This window comes from Sciurus vulgaris (assembly GCF_902686455.1).
Source record: "Sciurus vulgaris genome assembly, chromosome: 1".
Lineage (NCBI taxonomy): Eukaryota > Metazoa > Chordata > Mammalia > Rodentia > Sciuridae > Sciurus > Sciurus vulgaris.
In genome coordinates this window covers 166,287,983-166,312,835 of record NC_136461.1, presented here as the reverse complement: position 1 = coordinate 166,312,835, position 24,853 = coordinate 166,287,983, and the positions used below count along the sequence as shown (strand labels likewise).

The window sequence follows — 24,853 nt, the reverse complement described above, 5'->3', positions numbered from 1 at the left end:
CTGCCGCCATTTTGAGACAACAGCCAGGCCCCGTAGGACCCCTGGCCGGACTGACTGAGCCCCGTCTCCAGGATCCCTCAGCCCAACCGATCACTCCCTGCCTCTGGGGCCCTCACATCAACTGACTGCTCCCTGCTGCCAGGACCCCCAGACCAACTGCGCCCTATCACCGGGACCCCAGATGACTGATTGCACCCAGCCTCCAGGATCCCACAACCACACCAATCACACCGGACCTCCAGGACCCCTGCCGGACCAACCGCATCCCGTCTCCAAGACCTCCAGCTGACCATGTCCACCCCTGAGCTGCAGCTCCCCATTTGCCAACACATTTCGAAGCCAGAGAGACCATCTTGGATAATCCTGGAAGCCATAGCTCCGATCTTTGGGTGGGGCAAATCCCATCCTGAGATGCCTGTGGGAGGCTTGAAGCTCATTGTCAGGTACCTCTCATGCATCAGGCTACTGAACACTGGGAGGTTTCATTAGTATATGACTGTTATACAGTAGATTTTCTTTTTTCTCCTTTAAAAAAATTTAAGTTTTTATTTCTTTACTTTTCTTGCTCTCTTTTCCTTTTGTTTACCTGTTCCCTCAGAGTCTCTTTCTCCCTTTTTTGCATGCTAACATCCGATTTCTTTTGATTACACTCTCACCCTTTCTATTTACTAGAACTTCTGTATATTCTTTTCTTATTCCATTAACAGCCACATTCTACATCCCTCTGCATCCTCTTTGTCCTCCATTAGAAACTGCAGACCTTATTGCAAACCTGTTTGTTTAACCGAAGATAATATTTGAACTCATTTTGTTTATTATGACAATTTTGTTATTGTCCCCATAGGGGCTATTTGGTCTAGGATTGCATAGTGTCTGATTTGGGCACTGCTAATATTGATCTCCCCCTAAAGAAAGGGTTTTGGAAACCTATAGGGCGACTATAAGCCTATAGGGGGAAATCTGCAATACCCCAGATCTGCACTGCTAGAGGGGAAGATACATGAACAACATGAAAAAACAAGGGAAGAAAATGATCCAAACAAATCTAGATTCTATAGTAATAGAATCCAATGACAGTATGGTAGAAGAAATGTCAGAAAAGGACTTCAGATTATACATGATTAAGAAGATTCGTGAAGCAAAGGATGAACTAAGAGAGCAAATGCAGGCAATGAATGATAATACCAAAAAGCTGGAAAAGCACCTGCAAGAAGCAAAATATCATTTCAACAAAGAGATAGAGATTCTCAAAAAAAAAAACCAAACGGAAATCCTTGAAATGAAGGAAACAATAAACCAAATAAAAAACTCAATGGAAAGCATCACCAACAGACTAGACCACATGGAAGACAAAAACTCAGACAATGAAGACAAAATATTTAATCTTGAAAATAAAATTGCCCAAACAGAGAAGATGGTAAGAAATCATGAACAGAATCTACAAGAACTATGGGACATCATGAAAAGACCAAATTTAAGAATTATTGGGATTGGGGAAGGCACAGAGATACAAACCAAAGGAAAGAACAACCTATTCAATGAAATAATATCAGAAAATTTCCCAAACCTGAAGAATGAAATGGAAAATCAAATACAAGAGGCTTACAGAACACCAAATGCACAAAATCACAACAGGTCCACACCAAGTCACATTATAATGAAAATGCCTAACATTCAAAATAAAGATAGGATTTTGAAGGCTGCGAGAGAAAAGCATCAGATTACATATAGGGGGAGACCAATACAGATAGCAGCCGACTTCCCAACCCTGACTCTAAAAGCTAGAAGGGTCTGGACCAACGTATTTCAAGCTCTGAAAGAAGATGGTTACCAACCAAGAATCCTATACCCAGCAAAACTAACCTTCAGATTTGAAGATGAAATAAAATCCTTCCATGATAAACAAACGTTAAAAGAATTTACAAATAGAAAGCCTGTGCTACAGAATGTTCTCAACAAAATATTCCATGAGGAGGAAATGCAAAACAACAATGTAGGTCAGCACAGGGAAGAACTACCTTAGAGAAAAACCACTCAAAGGTGAAACCAAGCCAACTTAAAAACCAAAAATAAGCCAAATGACTGGAAATACAAATCATATCTCAATAATAACTCTGAACGTTAATGGCCTAAACTCATCAATCAAAAGACATAGTCTGGCAGAATGGAATACAAAGAAAGACCCAACAACATGCTGCCTGCAAGAGACTCATCTCATAGAAAAAGACATCCACAGACTAAAGGTGAAAGGATGGGAAAAAACCTACCATGCACATGGACTCAGTAAAAAAGCAGGGGTTTCCATCCTTATATCAGATAAACTGGACTTCAAGCCAAAGTTAGTCAGAAGGGATAAAGAAGGACATTTCATACTACTTAAGGGAACCATAAATCAGGAAGACATAATGATAGTAAATATTTATGCCCCAAACAATGGTGCATCCCTGTACATCAAACAAATCCTTCTCAATTTCAGGAATCACATAGACCACAACACAATAATTCTGGGCGACTTTAACGCACCACTGTCACCACTAGATAGATCTTCCAAACAAAATCCAACCAAAGAAACCATAGAACTCAATAACACAATCAATAACCTAGACTTAACAGACATATATAGAATATTCCATCCATCAACGAGCGGATTCACTTTCTTCTCAGCAGCACATGGAACCGTCTCGAAAATAGACCATGTGTTATGCCACAAAGCAGCCCTTAGGAAATGCAAAAAATTAGAGATACTGCCTTGTGTTCTATCAGATCATAATGGACTGAGAGTAGAAATCAATGACAAAATAAAAAAGGAAAATTACTCCAACACTTGGAGACTAAATAATATGCTATTGAATGAAACATGGATAACAAAAAACATGAGGGAGGAGATTAAAAAATTCTTAGAGGTCAATGAGAATGATGAATCAACATGTTAAAATCTATGGGACACTATGTAAGCAGTACTAAGAGGAAAATTCATTGCATGGAGTGCATTCCAGAAAAGAATGAAAAGTCAACAACTAAATGACCTAACATTACAGCTCAAAGCCCTAGAAAAAGAAGAACAGAATAACAGCAAAAGTAGTAGAAGATAGGAAATAATTAAAATCAGAGCTGAAATCAATGAAACTCAAACAAAAGAAATTATTCAAAAAATTGACAAAACAAAAAGTTGGTTCTTTGAGAAAGTAAACAAAATAGACAAACCCTTAGCCACACTAACAAAGAGAAGGAGAGAGAAGACTCAAATTACTAAAACACATGATGCAAAAGAAAATATCACGACAGACACCACTGAGATACAGAACATAATGAGAACCTACTTTGAAAATCTGTATTCCAACAAAATAGAAACTACCGAAGACATTGACAAATTTCTAGAGACATATGCTCCTCCCAAACTGAACCAGGAGGACATACACGATTTAAACACATCAATATCAAGCAATGAAATAGAAGAAGCCATTAAAAATCTACCATCCAAGAAAAGCCCAGGACCAGACGGATTCTCAGCCGAGTTCTACAAGACCTTCAAAGAACTCATTCCAATACTTCTCAAAGTATTCCAGGAAATAGAAGAGGGGGGTACCCTACCGAACTCATTCTATGAAGCTAATATCTCCCTCATACCCAAACCAAGAAAAGACACATCAAGGAAAGAAAATTTTAGACCAATATCCTTGATGAATATAGATGCAAAGATCCTTAACAAAATATTGGCAAACCGTATCCAAAAACATTAAGAAAATTGTGCACCACAATCAAGTGGGGTTCATCCCTGGAATGCAAGTATGGTTCAACATTTGTAAATTAATAAATGTAATCCATCATGTCGATAGACTTAAGGATAAGAATCATATGGTTATTTCAATTGACACAGAAAAAGCGTTCGACAAAATACAACACCCCTTCATGCTCAAAATACTAGAAAAAATAGGGATAGTAGGAATATACCTGAACATTGTAAAGGCTATTTATGCTAAGCCCATGGCCAACATCATTCTCAATGGAGAAAAACTGAAAACATTCCCTTTAAAAATGGGAACAAGACAGGGATGTCCTCTTTCACCACTTCTATTCAACATTGTCCTCGAAACTCTAGCCAGAGCAATTAGGCAGACTAAAGAAATTAAAGGGATATGAATAGGAAAAGAGGAACTTAATCTGTCACTATTTGTGGATGACATGATTCTAGATTTAGAGGATCCAAAAACCTCCTCCAGAAAACTTCTAGACCTCATCAATGAATTCAGCAAAATAGCAGGCTATAAATTCAACACGCATAAATCTAAAGCATTTTTATATGCAAGCGACGAAACAGCTGAAAGGGAAATGAGGAAAACAACTCCATTTGCAATAGCCTCAAAAAAAATAAAATACTTGGGAATCAATCTAACCAAAGAGGTGAAAGACCTCTACAATGAGAACTACAGAACACTAAAGAAAGAAATTAAAGAAAACCTTAGAAGATGGAAAGATCTCCCATGTTCTTGGATAGGCAGAATTAATATTGTCAAAATGGCCATACTACCAAAAGTGCTATACAGATTCAATGCAATTCCAATTAAAATCCCAATGACGCACCTTACAAAAATAGAGCAAGCAATTATGAAATTCATCTAGAAGAATAAGAAACTCAGAATAGCTAAAGCAATCCTTAGCAGGAAGAATCAAACAGGGGGTATTGCAATACCAGAACTTCAACTCTACTACAAAGCAATAGTAACAAAAACAGCATGGTATTGGCACCAAAATAGACAGGTAGATCAATGGTACAGAATAGAGGACATGGACACAAACCCAAATAAATACAATTTTCTCATACTAGACAAAGGGGCCAAAAATATGCAATGGAGAAAAGATAGCCTCTTCAACAAATGGTGCTGGGAAAACTGGAAATCCATATGCAACAGAATGAAACTAAACCCCTATCTCTCACCCTGCACAAAACTCAACTCAAAATGGATCAAGGACCTCGGAATCAGACCAGAGACCCTGCATTTTATAGAAGAAAAAGTAGGTCCAAATCTTCAACTTGTTGGCTTAGGATCAGACTTCCTTAACAGGACTCCCATAGCACAAGAAATAAAAGCAAGAATCAATAACTGGGATAGATTCAAACTAAATAGTTTTCTCTCAGCAAAGGAAACTATCAGCAATGCGAAGAGAGAGCCTACAGAGTGGGAGAATATCTTTGCCACTCATACTTCAGATAGAGCGCTAATTTCCAGAATCTATAAAGAACTCAAAAAACTCTACACTAAGAATACAAATAACCCAATTAACAAATGGTCTAAGGATATGAACAGACACTTCACAGAAGAAGATGTACAAGCAATCAATAGAATATGAAAAAATGTTCACCATCTTCAGTAATAAGAGAAATGCAAATCGAAACTACACTAAGATTCCATCTCACCCCAATTAGAATGGCAATTATCAAGAATACAAGCAACAACAGGTGTTGGAGAGGATGTAGGGAAAAAGGTACACTCATACATTGCTGGTGGGACTGCAAATTAGTGCAGCCACTCTGGAAAGCAGTGTGGAGATTCCTTAGAAAACTTGGAATGGACCTACCATTTGACCCAACTATCCCACTCCTTGGCCTATACCCAAAGGACTTAAAATCAGCATACTACAGAGATACAGCCACATCAATGTTCATAGCTGCTCAATTCACAATAGCCAGACTATGGAACCAACCTAGATGCCCTTCAATTGATGAGTGGATAAAGAAACTGTGGTATATATATACAATGGAATATTACTCAGCTATAAAGAATAATAAAATTATGGCATTTGCAGGCAAATGGATGAAATTGGAGAATATCATGTTAAGTAAGATAAGCCAATCTCAAAAATCGAAAAGACGAATGATCTCACTGATAAGTGGATGATGACACATAATGGGGGTGGGAGGAGGCAAGAATGGAGGAAGGAGGGACTGTATAGAGGGAAAAGAGAGTTGGGAGGGGTGGGGGGGAGGAAAAAAATAACAGAATGAATCAAACATCGTTACTCTATGTAAATGTATGAATATGCAAGTGGTATGCTGTTACTCCATGTACAAACAGAAACAACATGTATCCCATTTGTTTACAATAAAAATAAATTTAGAAATAAATAAATAAAAGAAATTTAAAAATAATCATAATCAATAAAGGAAAAAAAAAAAAAAAGCTATACATTGATCTTTAGCCTGAAACTATCTATACTTTATTTTACCCAGGTGCTCATGAAACTTCTTTCTCAAAAACTAACCATAATGAAAATATGAGGAAATTAGATTATCAGAAAATATTCTAAACCACACTCCCTGATCATGGGCAATAGCATGAGAAATAATTGACAAAACTGAAAAGGAAGAAGGACCATCCACATAAAAATTAAAAACTATTCTTTTAGAATATCGTTCGGTTAAGGGGAAATACAAAATTAAATCACAGATTTTTTTTATTTCCAAAAAACACTGAAAGCAAAAACACTATATATTGGAATCTACACAATACATTTGAAACAATGAAAATTCATAACAGTAAATGTTTTTATTAATAAAATTTTGTTAGATTAATAATTTAATTCTAAGTTAAAAAGTAGAAAATGAACAATATATAACTTACCAAAATTATTAAAAGAGAGCAAATAATAAAATTTAAAAATTAAGGCAGAGGTAGAGACGGAATAAAAGTTTACCTACTATTTCAAAATTCTAGTTTTAAAAAAATTAACAAAATAAAACATTACTAACCAACCTGATCAAGATAAAAAGGGAAAAACACAAATACAACATAGGAAATATCAAAGGGCAAAAACATTAAAATAAATTTTTAAAAAATCATAGTAAAGATTTATACACAAATTAATTTTAAAAGTGAGATAAAAATGCCTTTTCTAAGAACTATGAAATATCCACACTTTTGAATACTGCATAGCAGTGTAAAAAAAAGCATGGGGAATATTTCTATGAACATGTCATGATTTCCAAGATGTATCATTAAGTGAAGAGAGTCAAATACTGCTTTCTATGCAAGAAAGAGGGCGAATATGGAAATATACAGGTATCTTCTCATTTTGCAAAGGAAATACAGGAAGTATAAGCCAGTGATAAATGAGACAGGTTATCCATAGGGGTGGGTAAGAAAAGAACAGAAAGGATGGGAAAACAAAGTGAGAAAAGGGGAGACAGATCGCTGAGTATGTCTCTGTGATTTTTACAGTCTCCTTCTGTTATAATAATGTAAAAAAAAATTAGACTTGACTTTTTTAAATCATAAAATTATTACATAAAATGTTGTCTGTTAATTTTTGGTTTTCAGATTCCTGAGTAGACAATTTATTTTTTTAGTACAAGTTTTCAGAGAATCTAGCAGGTACAGAATGATATGCAAAATGCAAGGAAGACTTTAATTGGTTTAAAATATTATAATTACCTCAAGAAATTTGTTCTCTAGTTAATGTTTTGCATAGAAAAGACAAAAAAGAAAAATATCTTGGACAAAAAGCATAAAAATGGTAAATTTCATAAGAAAATCAGATATGTTATATATTTTGCTATAATTACACATCTTAATTTTATTCCAATTCCTTTATAATTTTATGCCATTGCTTTCTTCCAAAATTATACATGGCTAGCGAAAATTAAAGAGGTATACATATTGGAATCATTCCAATGATAGTAAAGAATATAAGCACAGTAAAAACGTAGAGAGAGTTGTGAGGGGAAAAATGGATCAATGAAAGCTACGATGGGGGGAGGGTCTTGTGAATCAAAAGAAGAGAAGGCAGCAAAGAAAATGCACAGAGCCCTTATTACCAATAAAAGAAAGAAAATAAGATCATCACTTCAATGTGTTGCCAGATGAAGCCCCTCAAAACCCTGCTTCTGTGACTGACTTCCTAGAATACCAAATGCAATCCGTTTTTTTTTTTTTTCATTTGTTTTTATTTTTACAGAGTGCATTTTGATTCATTGTACACAAATGGGGTACAACTTTTCATTTCTATGTTTGTGCACGATGTAGATTCATACCATTCGTGTAATCATACATGTACATAGGGTGATACTGTCTGTCTCATTCCACCATCTTTCATACCCATGTCTCCTCCTCCCTCTCATTTCCCTCTATGTAATCTAAAGTTTCTAATTCTTCTACCCTCAACCCCCCAGCTCCCATTATATATCATTCTTCACTTATCAGAGAAAACATTCAGCCTTTGGTTTGGGCCTTGGCTTATTTCACTTAGCATGATATTATCCAACTTGCAATCTATGTCTTTATGACATAGCAGCTTGAGAGCAGGCTGTGGGTTATTCGCAGCCGAGAGCATTTCTAGCCTACACACTTTAGAAACCAGATCAGATGTGATTGTTAGAGACATCTTAACCATATATTTTTTATTGACCTAAATTATTTCATCTAATGGGTCTTCAGAGGGGAAAAATGTCCTGAAAACAAATAATGTACAAGAACAACAGCACACAAATAAGTAAAACAAAGCAAATAAGCAAACACCTCCAGTGTTTACAGAACTCAGGTACAAAGTCACTTTCCTCATAGTCGGTGGATTTCAAATGTGCAGGAGAAGGAAAAATGACTAAGGAGCTGGATCCAAGAGATCCAAAAGACCCTAAGGGTCTGGATGACAATGGACAGATAAGTTTGGAGGTCAAATAAAGTCCAGCCATCTGTTAGAAAATTGGCTAAAACGTAGGTCACATATCCAGGACCAGAGCTACAAGGGAAGAAAAGCAGATGTTTGATGAAGTTATAAGAGAAAGCATGCAACTATCTGGATCCGATTTTACATGTAGTAAAAGGCCATGAAAATGAAATTATTTTTATTATCTTTAATAATATCCTGGTTTACTCTTATAATTCTAGGGAGTTTCAGTCTGGGAAATGGAATTTACTTTTTATATCAGAATCCTGGCTTCTACTTTTATATTTTCTCATTTAAATCCTTACCCCAAATATGCTATAAAATAATAAAACACCTGATAATTGTTTTGGACTTATGAAAAATGGTTAAAATGAGACTAAGCAGATCATTCCTGGTCTTCTTGCTGATAGTGTATTCTCTTAGATATTTAAGATTCTAATATGCACCTCAAACTATTTGTTCCATGTTGTATAGAATAAAAGAAATTGAAACTTAGCAAAAATCATAAATTTAATGGGAAACATGAATGGAAAGCAATGGAACAAGGAAAAGAAATATTGTCTTTGCTGTATTAGTACAAACATTTTTATTTTAAATGTACAGAAATTAAGGGAAATCTATATGCAATCCATGCAGTACATCCATGTTTCAATCACCAGCTCACATGGTTGATTATTTCTGAAATAGAGACAGATGAAAGTATTTCACTGCCTCACACAGACCAAATGAAGAGGAAAGGGACATTCAGCCAGCCTGTGATGTCCCGGAACACACTGATATCACCCATGATTGAAAAAACAAAGAGAGGGTCACAGAACACCCAGGCAACTAGACGTAAACTATGGGAAATACCAACTGGTCATCTCTTTGACAAAGATGCTACTCAGATGGTCTGCTTTTCTCATAACTGTGAAGACTTGAATTCTTATTTTCATTTCATCTCACATCTTCAGTCTTTTTTACACATTTAGAAAGCAATGTAATTCTATGAGTTTTATTCTTCTTTCTTCTAGGTCACCTCTTTTCTTCCTTCCTTCCAATTCCAAACAATAATCAACTATTTTTCTCCCTTCTTGGCCTTTACTTAATCTTCAACCTTGTAATAATATGGCACTGTAAAATAGAGCCCCACCAACCCAGAACACAGCCATCTGGGAAGTTCATGTACATAAAATTCAGTTTACAGTGAGGGAGTAAGCAAAAAAGTCTATGAAATAGACAATTCCATGTCTAATATTCAATGTCTGCCTATATTTATTTTATAGTCACATCTGAGTTACCTAATTTTGATTAGAAATGGCAAATTACATCCTCTAATATTTTGAATAAAATAGACTGCAACAAACTTGGCAGCAACACACATGCCTGATTTGGAAAGGGGCAAAGACTAGTTCAGATCTGAATCTGACGATCTCAGACCAGCGAGTGAGCCTATGATACAAGCTAAGTACCATTTGTAACTGATGTAGACAGTATAATCACAAAGTGTTGGGAAGGAGTCTCAAAGTCTAATTGCAACTCCTTCCCATTGTAGGAAATTCACTCGCAACATTCCCTTCCAGGGACAATCTGCTCACTGTGTGAAAACAAGGGCGGTCTCACTACCTTACAAGGAAGCCCATTCCCTTTTTCAAAACATCTTTTAGAAAGTTCATTTTAAAAAGCCAGCAACTGCTATCCCCTAACTTCATTTTCTTGATTCTAGCTCATTCACTCAACCAACATTTTCACAGTAATTACTTCAGTAGTTAGACAATATACAAGATAAAACACATTTGCCCTTTATCCACCTGGAGAGATTCATGAAGAAGAAGAAAAATAAAGTACCAATTGCCTTTTCCTTGCCACTGGGTCCCTTTCTGCATTCTCCAGTCTCAGTATTACTTACCTGAATCACACCTCCCAAGAAGGAAACGGCTGCAGCAACTCCAATCCTTTGTACCTCAAAGTCAGACAAGCCCAGCACATTGGAGTTGCTCTGCATGGTGAGGTTCTGGCTGCTTTGAGGGACTAGCCTTTCCACAGCATTGGCTGATATTAAGGATGTCAAGGCAAAGGTGCCTGAAAAGAGGTGGAGGGAACCTTCTATTAGTAACTCAAGAAAAAGATTCAATCAAAATTGTTGGATTCTACCATTAAGGTTGATGCCACATCACAAAGCCAAACATCTGTTAGAAACAATTTCTGTACCCCCACTTTTACCGTACCATATAAAAGAAGCAGATACCTCTCTACACACACATTCATTAACAGGCAATCATACCCATCTACATGCTATTTCTCTTCCTCTCTCCACACTGGCATGGAAAATGTCCTCGGAGCAGTGAATAAGATTATAGCCTGGATTTAAATCCAATACCTCAATTTATCAATAATGTGACCTAAAGTACATTACTCTATGTCCAAATTGGCTCATCCACTGACTGGAGCAACGAATTATACCTGTTTTTCAGGGTTTGGGGGAAATTTAAGGGAGGTATGCTTAAAGACTTCAGTAAACTCAGTGATTACATTTGAACTCTGATTGAAATTCTTGCTTCTCCAACCTACCTGTGCAGACCCTAGTTGTCTTTCAAGGTCTGGCTGATATTCCATATTCACAAGAATCTATCTCAGTTACTCCTGACCAGGTTTAAATCTTTCTCCCCACTGTGATCTTTATTATAGTATAACAACATCCTGTGATCCACAAGATGATTAAATATACATCTACTGCTTCTAGAAAAGGCTAACAATATTTACAAAGAATTGCCTTGCCTTCTATATGCCTGGGACCATGTTCAGTGAGTTCCCTTTTCCTGTCAAGAGTTCCAATGCGGGCTGGGGAGATAGCTCAGTCGGTAGAGTGCTTGCCTTGCATGCACAAGGCCCTGGGTTTGATCCCCAGCATCGCAAAAAAAAAAAAAAAAAAAAAAAAGAGTTCCAGTGCCTGTCATCTTGGCACAGCCTGCCTGAGAATTCTGCCACATGGATAGGGAAATGCTGATTCCCACAGAGAGGCTCAGAAAACTTGGGTTAAAGAAACACTGCTGCAGTGTGCAAACATCCCCCCGTGACTCATTACTCAAGATCTTTCTTTGCTCCAGATCAAACTTGCACAGCCTGTGCAAGATGCCGATAGAACGCAAAGTATGCAGCAGCATAGGCAAGTGAGGCAGCAGTCCAGCAGAAATGGGTCTCAATGGAACACACACACACACACAAAATCTTCTAGGCTCAATGAATAAGAAGCTTCTTCTAGGCTCAATGAATAAGAAATAAGAAGGGCAAGTTGTGCTGTGGATTTAGAATAATGTGGTGATTATAGATTCTAATGAAGGTGGCCTTAAGTCCCAGAACTGTCTCCTTATCTGCAAACATATGGCATTCCTCATCCAATGGTGTTGTTATAAAGTTAAAATGGGATAATAAAATTCAGCATATGTCAAATAGCAAACATCTAATGGCATGTGGTTAAACTCCTAATAAATGTTAGCTATTCAGACAATTCTTAGTAAGATTAAGATCAGAATGCTCTCTTATGGTCTGTTATTCTTTGCTCTTCTCTTAGAATTGGTGGTCCATAAACATATGGAAAAGTAAAGAGTCCTCTCAGTGAGCTAAGTCATTCTCAATAAATCATGAGTAGATATTAACCATCTTGCTTATTGTCCTCCTCAATAAAACTAAATTAAGAATACATCAAGCAATGAATATATCTGATCATCAGAGACAAGATTCTGGCACCCAGGATAGGGACTACTAAGTAAGGAACATTGCTGTAGAATGTTATCTTGATAAGGCATATTTTTCAGGATGTGTTATGGCAGGATAGTCCTGAGATCAAGTCAGATATTCCTGAAAGTAAAAAAATGTGTCTTTGGTCCTTAAATCTCCTAGACCACAGAACAAAATGTACTACAGAGAAACCCTGAACAAATGACTATAAAACTGAGAACATTTCAAAGAGTTAATTTTTGAGTTTAGTCCTATCTTTCTGGGATTTGGAGGAAGACAATACAGACTTAAAGGGTAGAACAGAAAGGGTCATCTACATGGTTTTATTGGGAGAAGAAAAATGAGCCTCACCTGGATAGGAGTCCCTTTAACAAGGCTGCAACTTGGCTATTTCTGAGATAGTGGAGGACTACCAAGGAGCTGGGGCTGCTGCAATGTAAGGATCTAGTAGATGATGATCTACCTTCTCTGTCTATGGGCCTCACCCTCATTTTTATCTCCTTCCCATTACTTCTCTCTTCCCTTATTTTCTCAACTGTTTACCCCAGTCAGGCTTTAAATCCACTACTGGAAGCAACCCTTAAACACCACTAACCCATTTGGTCACTTAATAGCACTGAGGGTAGCAGGGTCTAGTAGGAAGTATGAGTCCCAGCCTTGGACAGATTGAAATTCAGATCGTATTCCACTGAATGTCAGCTTGTGATCTTGGTCACTTCACCTAACCTCTCCCAATTTCTATATTTGTAATATGTTGACAAAACATCTAGTTATAAAATTGGGGTAGAGAATAAATGAGATTTTTATATATAAAACATTTATCACATTGTAGACTTTCAGTAAATAATTGTTTATTTTTGTTTCTTCTAAAGAGTCTCATACTATCTTTCTAAGTTTCTTCTGGGTTGCTCGTTTTTCTTCTCCCAACAAGCCCATTTAGATGGCCCTTCTTCACCTATCAAAATTTTTTTTTAATTTAGAAGATGAGTAAATCCTCTGAATTGTCACATATTGGTTATCTTCCATGGTTCTGTTTCCACTGGATTCTAACCCAGGTTTCCATCTTTTCCTTTTCTAACCAATGAATTAAATTGATTATTTCTTGTCACAGAAATAATATCTATTATTTAACCACAAGTTTCCCACAGCTGTTAATAATTTATTAAATAATTTGTTAGTTGCAGGGTCTTATATAAATGGTAATTTCAAAGCTACTCAACCAATAAATGTTTACAGTGATTACCTAGATAATAAAACAGTTTATGTAAATGTATGTGTATACATTATCAAATTGTGCAATTTTTACTTCTTTTTTTAATTTTTTTTTTTAGTTGGACACAATACCTTCTTTTTATTTATGTGGTGCTGAGTATCAAACCCAGGGCTTCATGCATGCCAGGCAAGCGCTCTACCACCAAGCCACAACCCTAGCCCCATTTTTGACTTCTTAATGTAATTATGGTCTATTCATAAAGTTTGTTTTACCTTTTGCTTTTATCTTGTGTTAAACAGAGGGAATGCCATGGGGTCTGTTCTAAGACAATCATCCAAATTTTTCTTGCTAAGAACAGATGAAAATGTTTCCAAAAAATGAAAATAATCTCTTATGAAGTTAGAAAGCAGAATAATTAAAAAATAATAAGCTTTAAGAATTTCTATTTCTTTATTGTGCTCTTCTTTTGCCTTAACCAAAAGAAAAACTCATTCTAAAACATTACATTGTCCAGAAAAAAAAAAAAAGAAAAAAGCTTAGGCTTTATATTTGGCCACCTCTGAGCTGTAAACCATGCATCTCTGACTTTAATTTGTGCTCTCATAGGAAGTTTTCTGAATTTCAGGGTTTGTGGTTATTTTTATTTTCTTTTTAACCCAAAATATGCAGATAATTATGCCCACTTAATAGGCTAGGGATAGGGCAAAATAGCATATGTAATGCTCTTAATAAAGTACATAATGAATGGTATATAAATAGTTCTGAAACATATACATAAATATACACATATATGCATATAATATAAATATACACATATAATGTTTATGTCTTATATATAGGCATGTATGCCTGAATAACAGAAATGCATTGTAAACAATTTCCCTGTTGAGCAAATATCATCATTCGTTAAGTATACTTACTCAAACTAAGACAGATGTGGCATCACTAGGCTATGTAATCTTATGGGATAATGTTCTTACATGTCATTTGTTGTTGACTGAAATGTCATTATGTGGCTCTCAATGTGTATATGTGTATATAAAACTTAGAGATTTTGTGAAAATGCCGACTGTATTTCAGCAGGTCTGAGGTAGAAACCAAGGTTTTGCATTTCTAACAAGCTCCCATGTAATGCTGATTCATGGAGCACAGTTTAGGTAGCAGTGCTTTAAACGACTGTTTACTGTCAATCTTTCCCCCATGACAAAGTTATAGATACAAAAAAACAAAAACTACACACAAAAAATTACTTTATGAGAAATTTTATGTGTCAATGTAGTAGGCAAAATTATGTCCCCCAAATATATCTACATGCAAATCCCTAGAACCTGCGAACATACTATGCTCCATGGCAAGGAATAATGTATGTTGCAGATGAACTAAAGTTTGATAATCAGTTGACCTTAATGTGAGAAGATTTTCCTGGATTGTCCAGGCATTTCCAATATAATCACAAGGTTCTTTAAATACGGAAGGTGGAGCAAAAGATGAGAGTCAGAGAGAGATTTGAAGATGCTACACTGCTGCCTTGAAGATGTAGGAAACCTCTGGAAGACAGAAAAGTTAATCATGTGCATTCCCTGCTAGAGCTTCCAGAAAGGAATGAAGCACTGCTGATACAGTGTTAGTCCTGTGAATCTCATTTCAGATTACTGACTTCCAGAACTGAACAATAACATTTTCTTATTTTAAGTCACTAAACTCATGCTAATTTGTTAGAGCAGCATCCAAAAACTAATATAATCAATAACACAAAGTGACCCCTGGAGAAATGGTTGCAAAATGATTAGACAATGAGATCTGACATACACAAAGTAAACAGAAATGTGTATATATTTCCATTTTAAAGTACTTTATTATTATTTAAGATTAAAGTATCATTTTTAATATTAGCTTTATTAAGCCTTATGAAGCAAGTACTAAATTAGACACCTTTCATCAATTATCTAGTTCTTGGTATGATTATATGTAATTCAGCAAGAGGGCATCTTACTATCATAGAAGAAACAAATAGAGCCAGCTTTAAAACTTTGTACAGGTCATGTAGATAGAAAACAGCAAATGAGACATATGCCCAGGTTTAACTAACACAAGGCCAGCCAGCTGTAGTATCAGAATAATTGTGGCTGCTCATCTTTTAAGGCAAGATACATCCCAATTAAAGGGTCTTACAGAATCTAGCCTGGAAGAAATCTAGAAGATCATTTACCCAAATATCAAACACATATAAAACATTTTTCAGTATTTAAATTACTAAATTTTATAGTCTTTTTTGTTTTCTTTCTTGTTCTTACTTCCTCTTATCTCATTGTAAACTCTGCCCACTTTCATTTTTTTTATTTTTTAATTGATACTGGGAATTGAACCCAGAGGTCCTTAAGCACTGAGCCACATCCTCAGACCTTTTCCTTATTTTTTTTTATTTTGAGACAGGGTCTTGCTAAATTGCTCAGGGCTTCACTAAGTTACTGAAGTTGGCTTTTAATTTGCAATCCTCCTGCCTCAACCTCCTGAACCTCTGGGATTACAGACATGCACCACCATACTCGGCTCCTTTCACCGTCTTTTTACAACTGAAAAGTGCAAAGAATCCTTAGCAATAACCTTGGTTACACAGTAAGATAGCAATAAATCATAGTGTACATTGGCTATCCAAATCACAGAAATGTATAGAAGCAATATTTGCTGAGATTTTCCAACAGTGAAGTTAGAATTGTATGGGAAATATAATCAGTAAGGAACAATCACTTTGAGTCTCTTTTATTATTAACATGAGAAGCATAACCATGGGTAGGAATTATTACCTGTGGCAACATGTCGTCCCATTCCAAATATGGCATAAATGATGGCAGGAAACAGAGACCCATATAAACCAAATACTGGGTGCACAGATGAGAGAATAGCAAAGGCCAACCCTGTGAAGAAGACCAAAACAATCAGGACCATCTTATAACACCAAGATACCATTACATAATAGAATGGTTGATTTACTTAAGGCCAAAATAAAATAATTTAATTGTTCTATTTATTCAACTAAAGAATCTAGTATTATTTTCCTAAATGGGAGAAAATTACCCATTAGCTCATGTTTATGTTCAATTAATGTTACAGTGACTTGGCTAATTCATGAACATATCCACTTCCCAATATAATTTCTTAGAGCAGTAAAAAAAAAAAAAAAAAATCAAGGGTGCTTCTTCAATGATCAAGTAAGGAATAACTTATAACTATTAGTTCCTCATAGATATTTCTGCCTATATAGTTTTTATGTTATATGCACATAGAAAATTTTTATAGATATGTCTAAATGACCACTGGTGGTTTGAATATGACCAAAACATGAATTAGAACAGGTTCATTAATGTGATCTCATCTGTAGTTGGTCCTTGGCATTAAGCAAGGACCTACCATGTTAGGTTCTGAAAAATCCATTTGAGTCTATCAATTTAATGTTGGACATGTGACTTGGTGTGAAGTACTTTATAAGTTACAAAGAGGAAGGAGGTGGCAATAGAATCTGAAATGCCTACACTTGAGGACAGATCATTATTCACATTATGGGACCTAATAGTCTAGTTCCAATATCATTCATTTTTACTGTTGAACTTTTACATTTTAAATTAAATTAAATTGAATTATATTTTTAAAATAACCTTTGTAGTTATATATCAACTATTACTGTATACTATATACTATTTTCCAAGTAGTATAACATTTTAGTAATGATTAAAATGGATGAGAATTCTACCAAGGATCTTTTTCAAAAACCATCTCAATTGCTTGTTTATTGGTAGTGTATTTCTTAGTCTGAATGCAATAAAAGTGATTTCAAAGGAGTCAGTGGCAGAGGCTGCTCTAGAATCTCATATAGGCATGGTGAGAGTCACCAATCAGTTTTGTAGGGGACAGCATTAAGGGCAGGTCTTGGAACCAGGTTAGCACTAAAAGGTTGAATATCCCCCACCCCTTCATATTTTTATAACTTTGTAAAAAAAAAATTAAAAAGTACTGTATTTAGCCCAGAATTGCTAACACAGAAGTACTTCAAAGTTCTCATTCCAAGAAATAAGGCCAAGTGCCAGTAATTCCATGAGAGAAAGAGTTTGGAATTTGAAGAAAATACTAACAATAAGGCGCAATGAAAGGAAATTAAAGATTCAGTCCTGTGCTATTCCTTAATGGTCAACTTACGGTCCAAAGAAAAGTAGAACTGGAGGCACTGTTCTAGGTTAGCAATTAGAAAGTAGGGAGAGCTATCTAGTCAAATATGAAAGTGTTACACAATTTGTTCTCCCTCTTCCTCTTTCCCATCCTCTTCCCCTTCCCCTTCCCCTCCCACTCTGCTCCTCCTCCTCCTCCTTGTTTCCTCCTCCTCCTCCTCCTCCTCCTCCTCCTCCTCTTCCTCCTCCTCCTCCTCCTTCTTCTTCTTCTCTCTCTCTCTCTCTCTCTCTCTCTCTCTCTCTCTCTCTCTCTCTCTCTCTCTCTCTTTCTTTCTCTCCCTCCCCCAAAACTTGTCTTTCTCTTTTTATTTTTCAGTTTATCTCAATTATGCTCTCATTAAAAAAGAGTCGGTGGAAATATCTGGAATCCCTTAACATTTGGCAGTGGGAAGATAGGAATCTTGAGTCACTCCAAATGGCCCATCAGCTGCACATTTCATTTCCTCTTTGACATTCCGATCTTACCTCAGAACTTTTCATTTATAAAACCAATTAATTCCCTTCTTAGTTGTGCTACATCAGATTGTATTTTCTATCACAATACAAGAAGACATTTCCAAATGACAGCCTTCTAAAATTTTCCTTACACAAAATTTCTAGAATGTTTTTGCCTCATGTTTATGGTTTTATGGAAATACAAATAACATTTATTTGTAGTTGCTGCTACAAAAGATAACCAAACCTTAAGATGGGGAATGAATGATTGAATTCCAAAGATTTCCAAGAACAGAAAATGGTGAGTAATACATGGGCAAAAATGCATGAGGAATGGATGTTTGAGGAGTGAAGCTGAGGAGACCATTTTAGGTTGTGGGACCTGTTCAAAGGCACAGAGTTCTAAAAAAAACTTGCTTAGTTCTGGAATAGGGAGTCATTTGGTGCACTCACAAAAGGGATTCATGTGAGACAGTGCCAAGAGATGGTAAAACATACATTAGATAGTAATGTATTTTATATACTAAGTGATTAGGAATTTAACCTGTGATTCAGGATGGTGGACATTTGAAACTTTAGGACCTCCTCTCACCCAGCTTCTTCTCTGTTCTGATAATCCATCAGATTAGAGAAGAAATGGCTGGGCCAAGAAGGAGAAACTCCAGTCAAAGTTCATTCCAGGTGCTTAACTGTATTCTCTGATGCCAAATGAGATGCAACACACCAAACAAGAGAGGAATTGACTCACTTTTACTCAAGAGCTGGAGGGAAAACTAGGATTTCACCACTGCTTGAGGAGGAAAAGGATGGCATCGAAAACATGAGGTTCCTCAGAGAATGGCAGTCCAATTGACCTGCCAGACTTCTGAGAAGGCCTGCATCCTGTGGCTTAGAGAGGAACCACTGCAGGACATAGAACTTATTCATGACCAGGAGAAGATGTTTGCTCAGTACTGTCCTGAAAGAATCGCTGTGCCTTCTACAGCTTCTTGTTGGTCTCTGCTTGAAAGATCCTAGTAACCAGATCTGTGTAGATAGCAAGAGAATTTAGATCCTAACAAAGACTAACTTCAGGGTTCTCAAACTGACCCAAGAAAGGCCAAACAACATAAAAGCTAACTCTACCTGAAGAAAAAAATGATGGCCTCAGTGCTGTGAGAGGCACATCTCACATGCAAATTTTAATTTTTTGATTTATGTAATGATGTGAAATTTTTACCTCAGTAAAGTGACCTTTGTTTAAAAAAAAAAAAAAAAAAAAGAAGCAAGAACTCTCAAAGATATGTTAGAAAAATAACAAAAATTTCAACTTTCATGAGCCCATAAGTGTTACATACGTGATTAAAAAGTAAATCAGAAGGCTGGGGTTGTGGCTCAATGGTAGAGCGCTTGCCTAGCATGTGTGAAGCACTGGGTTCAATTCTCAGTACCACATACAAATAAATAAAGTCCATTGACAACTAAAAAAAAAAAAAAATCAAATCAATTGTGTTGCTTGGGTTCAACCACTGAACTACCACATGTCACAAGGCTAACAGTGGCTGACTGGATGTGAGCAGGAAGGACAGCAATGGTAAAAAAAAAAAAAAAAAAAAAAAAAAAAAAAAAAAAAAATACAGCAAAATCCCTGGAGTAGGTCCTGAAGAGACTGGCCAAATGAGCCAAAGTCTGAAAACCCAGTCAACACCAAAATTTAAGCGGTGAAGGAACTGCCTGCACAGAGAGAAAAGTACATAAGAAAAGTATATAAGGAAGCTAAGGCCAAGAGTATATGGTGATTCCACAGAAATGGCATTCCTAACTAAGGCCAAAAGTGTCCCTTGACTCTGACAACAGAGAGGCTGCTGGTGAAATCAGAAAGAGCACTTCCTAGGGGAACAGTGGATGTGGGAATCAAGTAGGAGCAGGTAGGGCATGCCTGTGAGTGGAAGGAGAACAGGCAGGAAACATGAACCAGACTTGAAAAACTTCCATTTTTAAAGAGAAGAAAAACAGAGCCAAATGGGGACATTGAAGCAAAAGAAGTTGAATTATTTTATTAGTTTGAAGATAAAATAAGCCTTATACTGGGGGCAGTTTCAGGTTTCATGAGTCCTAAATTTTATACATTTTGAGAGACTTTCTAGGAAAAGATTAGTTACTTAATTACTTACCTTACACAAAATAACCTTAAACATAAGATTTGAAGTTCTAAAAGTAATAGAAGAAAACACAAGGGAAAAACTCTGTGATATTGGTCTGAGTCACAAAGTCTTTGTTTTTTCTTTTTTCTTTTTTATCATTATTTTTTATTTTTTATAGACTGCATTTTGATTCATTGTATACAAATGGGGTACCTCATTTCACTTCTATGGCTGTCCACAATGTAGATTCATACCATTCATGTAATCATACATGTACATAGGGTGATGTCTTTGAATGTAACCCCAACTGTAGACAATAAAAGCAAAAACAGACAAAACATATTATACCAAACTAAAGCATTTTATACAGACAAGGAAATGATTAACAGATAGAAGAGAAAAATCTATAGAGTGGGAGAAAATATTTTCAAATCAGACCTCTGATTAGGGGTTAATATCCAAAATATATAAAGAACTCAAGCAACTTCACAGCAAGAAAGCAATACAATAAAATACTATGTAAAGGATCTGAAGAGAAATTTCTTAAAAGAAGACATACAGAGGACAATTGATACATGAAAAAAAAATTCTCAGCGTCACTAATCACCAGGGAAATGCATGAGATATCATCTCACACCTGTTAGAATGGCTAACATCAAAAGATACAAGATAATAAGTGTTAGTGAGGATGTGAAGAATAGACAATCCTTGTGCATTGTTGGTGAAAAAGTAAACTAGTGCAACCATTATGGAAATTTGTATGAAAGTTCCTCCAAAAACTAGAAATAGAGCCAGGTGTGGTGGTGCATGCCTGTAATCTCAGCAGCTCCAGAGGTTGAGACAGGAGGATCATGAATTCCAAGCCAGCAACAGCAACTTAGCAACTAAGCCCTAAGCAACTCAGTGAGATCTTGTTTCTAAATAAAATATGGGGATGTGGCTCAGTAGTAAAGCACTCCTGCTCCTGGGTTCAATACCCGGTTTGTAAAAAAAAAAAAAAAAAAAAAAAAAAAGGTAAAACTCCCATAAAAATCCACCAACCTAAGTACTGAGTATACATCCAAAGAAAATGAAATCAGTCAATCGAAAGCATATATGTCCTCTATAAGGGGGGGTAGGAGGGGTTAGGGTTAGGGTTAGGGTTAGGTTTAGGATTAGGGAATGGAGGAAGGAAGGACTGTATAGAGGGAAAAGAGGGGTGGGAGGGATGGGGGGGAAGGGAAAAAAATAACAGAATGAATCAAACAACATTGCCCTATGTAAATTTATGATTTTTAATTAAAATAAATAAAAAATAAATAAATAAATGTAGGGTCAATATCCATGTATAAGTGCAAGTAAATTAAATTTAACTTTTAATTAATAAAAAAAAAAAGAAAGCATATATATGTCCTCCCATGTTCATGGAGCATTATTTAACAATAGTAAAGGGATTAACCAGAGTGTCCACTAATAAATGAACAAATTTTTTAAAATGTGTTATAGGTTTGTGGGTATAGTATATATGTGTGTGTGTACATGTGTATAAATACACACACATACACATACAAACAGTGCAATACTACTCAGCCTTAAGAAAGAAGGAAATCCTGTCATTTACAACCACATGGATTAACCTTGAGGACATTACACTAAATGAAATAAGCGAAGCACAGAAAGACAAACACCACATGATCTTATTTATATGTGGAATCTAAAAATGTCAAACTCATAAAGTTTGAAGGCTGGAGGTGGCAGGATTATAGATGTTGGTCAAAGGATACATAGTTTCAGTTAGACAAGAGAGATAAATTCAAGAGCTCTACTGTGCATCATAATGATTATAATAAATAATAACATACTCTTGAAATTTCTAAGACAGTAGATATCAAGAATTCTCATTACAGAAAAGGTAATACATGTGCTAATTAACTTGGTTTATCCATGCTACACTATATACATATACCAAAAATTATTTGGCACTCTATAAACATACATAATTTTTAAGTTTGTTTTATAATATTTATACACTATAAATTATGTTATTTATAACCAGCTAATAATATCACATTGTTTAAACTGTTGAATTAAGAAACTCCCTATTGGGTTGGTGATATAGCTCAGTTGGTAGAGTGCTTGCTTTGCAGGTTCAAATCCCCAGCACTGCAAAAAAAAAAAAAAAAAAAAAAAAAAGAAAGTCCCTATTAAAATTCTTGATATTTTCAGGATTTTAGGGCATTTCAGGTTTTCTTGTGCAGAAACTTAAATATTTAAATTACAGAATTAACTCGCCAGTGTCTTGATGATGTCTTTGTTATAGATCCATATCAGAAGTTTTATTTTATCTCTGTTAATTTCAGTATTTTGTGGCAACTTCCTCTTAACCAAATCTCACAAAGACTCTCCAGCCTCTCCAGTATCACTGTACATAAGGAACTGGACCCCAGGGAAATTGGGCTGGGAAGAAATAGTGTTCTTAATCAATTTCTGTTAGAATATTTTACTTTCAAACATTTATGACTATGTGAAAACATTGACCGTGGAAGGGGCAGATGCAAATGGGGATGTAATATTGAACAAGATCAATATTAAGCAGATATATGCAAGTGTAATGAGTTCTGTACATGAATTACCAGGACAGTGGGAGAATGATTACTTTCCAATGAGACAGTCTTTAGGAACTAATGCCCCATATTGAGAGATCCAGGTTCTAAGACAGACCAACAAGTAGAATGTTTTGTGAACATTGTTGGAAGTATAAAATGTATTTCCTATGAAAAAGGGATTCTTGAGGGTGCTTAGGAAAACTGGTCATGTAGATATCACTCAAAGTTCAAGCAAGAAAGGAGGATACATGTCACGAATGAGAAACCAGAAGGGAAAGGAAAGATGATTGAGAAAGGGTTCAATTTCACATGGTTCCCAAGGCTGACAGGAGCCTTATGCAGGTAAAAACTTAAATATGCAGGAAAAAATGCCATTTCTTTGCTTTTTCTTACCATTTTTTCTTTGGAACCTGAAAATACCTGATTAGAAAGAGCAATGGCAGTCCCTGTTTCCCATGTCTGGATATGACATGGAAGAAAACCACGAGTCTGTGGTGCATGAAAGGAAGTGGACGATAAGATAGAGTGCATTAAAAACATCAGCAATTCAAGGCTTTGGCTGAGAGCCTTAAATAGATTGTTGGTAAAAGAACTATTTCTGCTTCAGTAAAGTTTAATCCAAGTGGAAAGAACGACAGTCAACTGTGAGTCCTAATAAGAATTCTAGCATAACTTCTAATCCAGGAAGCACAGCTCTTGGAGGGGAGAGAAATGGTCAGTCAGAACCACTGGTAAATCCAGAAGAAAGAAGACATCTTGACTATGAGAAGGCCTGATCTGGGGGAGAATGTTGATGAGCACTGCTTCCTGCTCCTGATATCTCCGGTAGTCAAGAATCCAGACTTTATGAATGGGGCCCACAGCACCATATTAAGGATTGATTCTTTGAAAAAGTAAAAAATGTCATATGAATGCAAGCTAACAGTAATAAAATGCACTAATGCAGCGAATTTTTTTTCTCAAACTGCACTTGGAAACTCCATGAATGATTTTTTTTCAAGATCGTTAATAAAAATGGCAAGGTTTTCTTCTTGTCACATCTATTTTAGTATTTTTAGTAAAAGGATATTACATAACAATATTCAACATTGTAATTTTAGGAGGGAGAGGAAGTATATCTTAGCTTATAGTGATAGTATTATATAAGTAAACATCAGATAGTACATGTGAGATAGTAACACTTTTCAGAATATGAGGATTTAACTTACTTTGAAACAAGATTGTAACAGCCAATTTTCTCTGAAAAGGTTGTTACTGCTTGAAGATAATCACATACTACCATTAGTTAGCTCATGGGCTTCAAGTGGATAAGAATGCAATACCATATACTAATGCTCACATGAAAATGAGGAAATACCAAACAGGGGAAAAGGTGCACTTTACTAATCTCTGACTCTCACCAAGACTCAGCAGCAACTGTCTGGTCAGACCAGAGCATAAGCTGGCACCCAGACCAGCACTCCCTTCTTACACAATTCAGTTCAAGAGCAGAAGAAAGCAATAATGATGCTTCTCACTGCACACTGCCATTATCCAGCAATATCCCAGACAGTTTGTGCACAATAAATTAAATGAAAATGATATTGGACCCACAGGACACAAAGAGTTGTTAAAATATTCTTTTACCCAGTCATGGACATAAGTGCTGGCTTGCCTGCCTAGCGACCCAAATACAATGACACAAGTAGCATAAAATGCTAATTAGGTGATTTGCCATCTCTTTGTTGTCTCTTTTGGATTATTTTGTTCCTGGTTCTGTTTTTTAACTGGGTAGGCTGAGGGGGACATGGAGAGCAAGAAGTGGAATAGAGACAGAATATGTACACATTCATACGTAGAGGACCTGCGGATGCTAAAGGATATCTTCCTAGTAATTGATCTCAGTAATTGAAATAAGTT

At 35.9% G+C, this 24,853-nt stretch overlaps 1 protein-coding gene across 1 annotated transcript in view; it reads right to left on the bottom strand.

The window, feature by feature from the left end:
• Positions 1–24,853, bottom strand: part of SLC26A7 (solute carrier family 26 member 7) — a gene marked incomplete at its 5' end in the record, with an annotated part of 123,169 nt that overhangs the window by 85,450 nt on the left and 12,866 nt on the right. Inside the window, 2 exon segments of the mRNA XM_079133940.1 lie at positions 10,550–10,722; positions 16,396–16,506. Coding sequence (XP_078990066.1) covers positions 10,550–10,722; positions 16,396–16,506 — 284 coding nt within the window.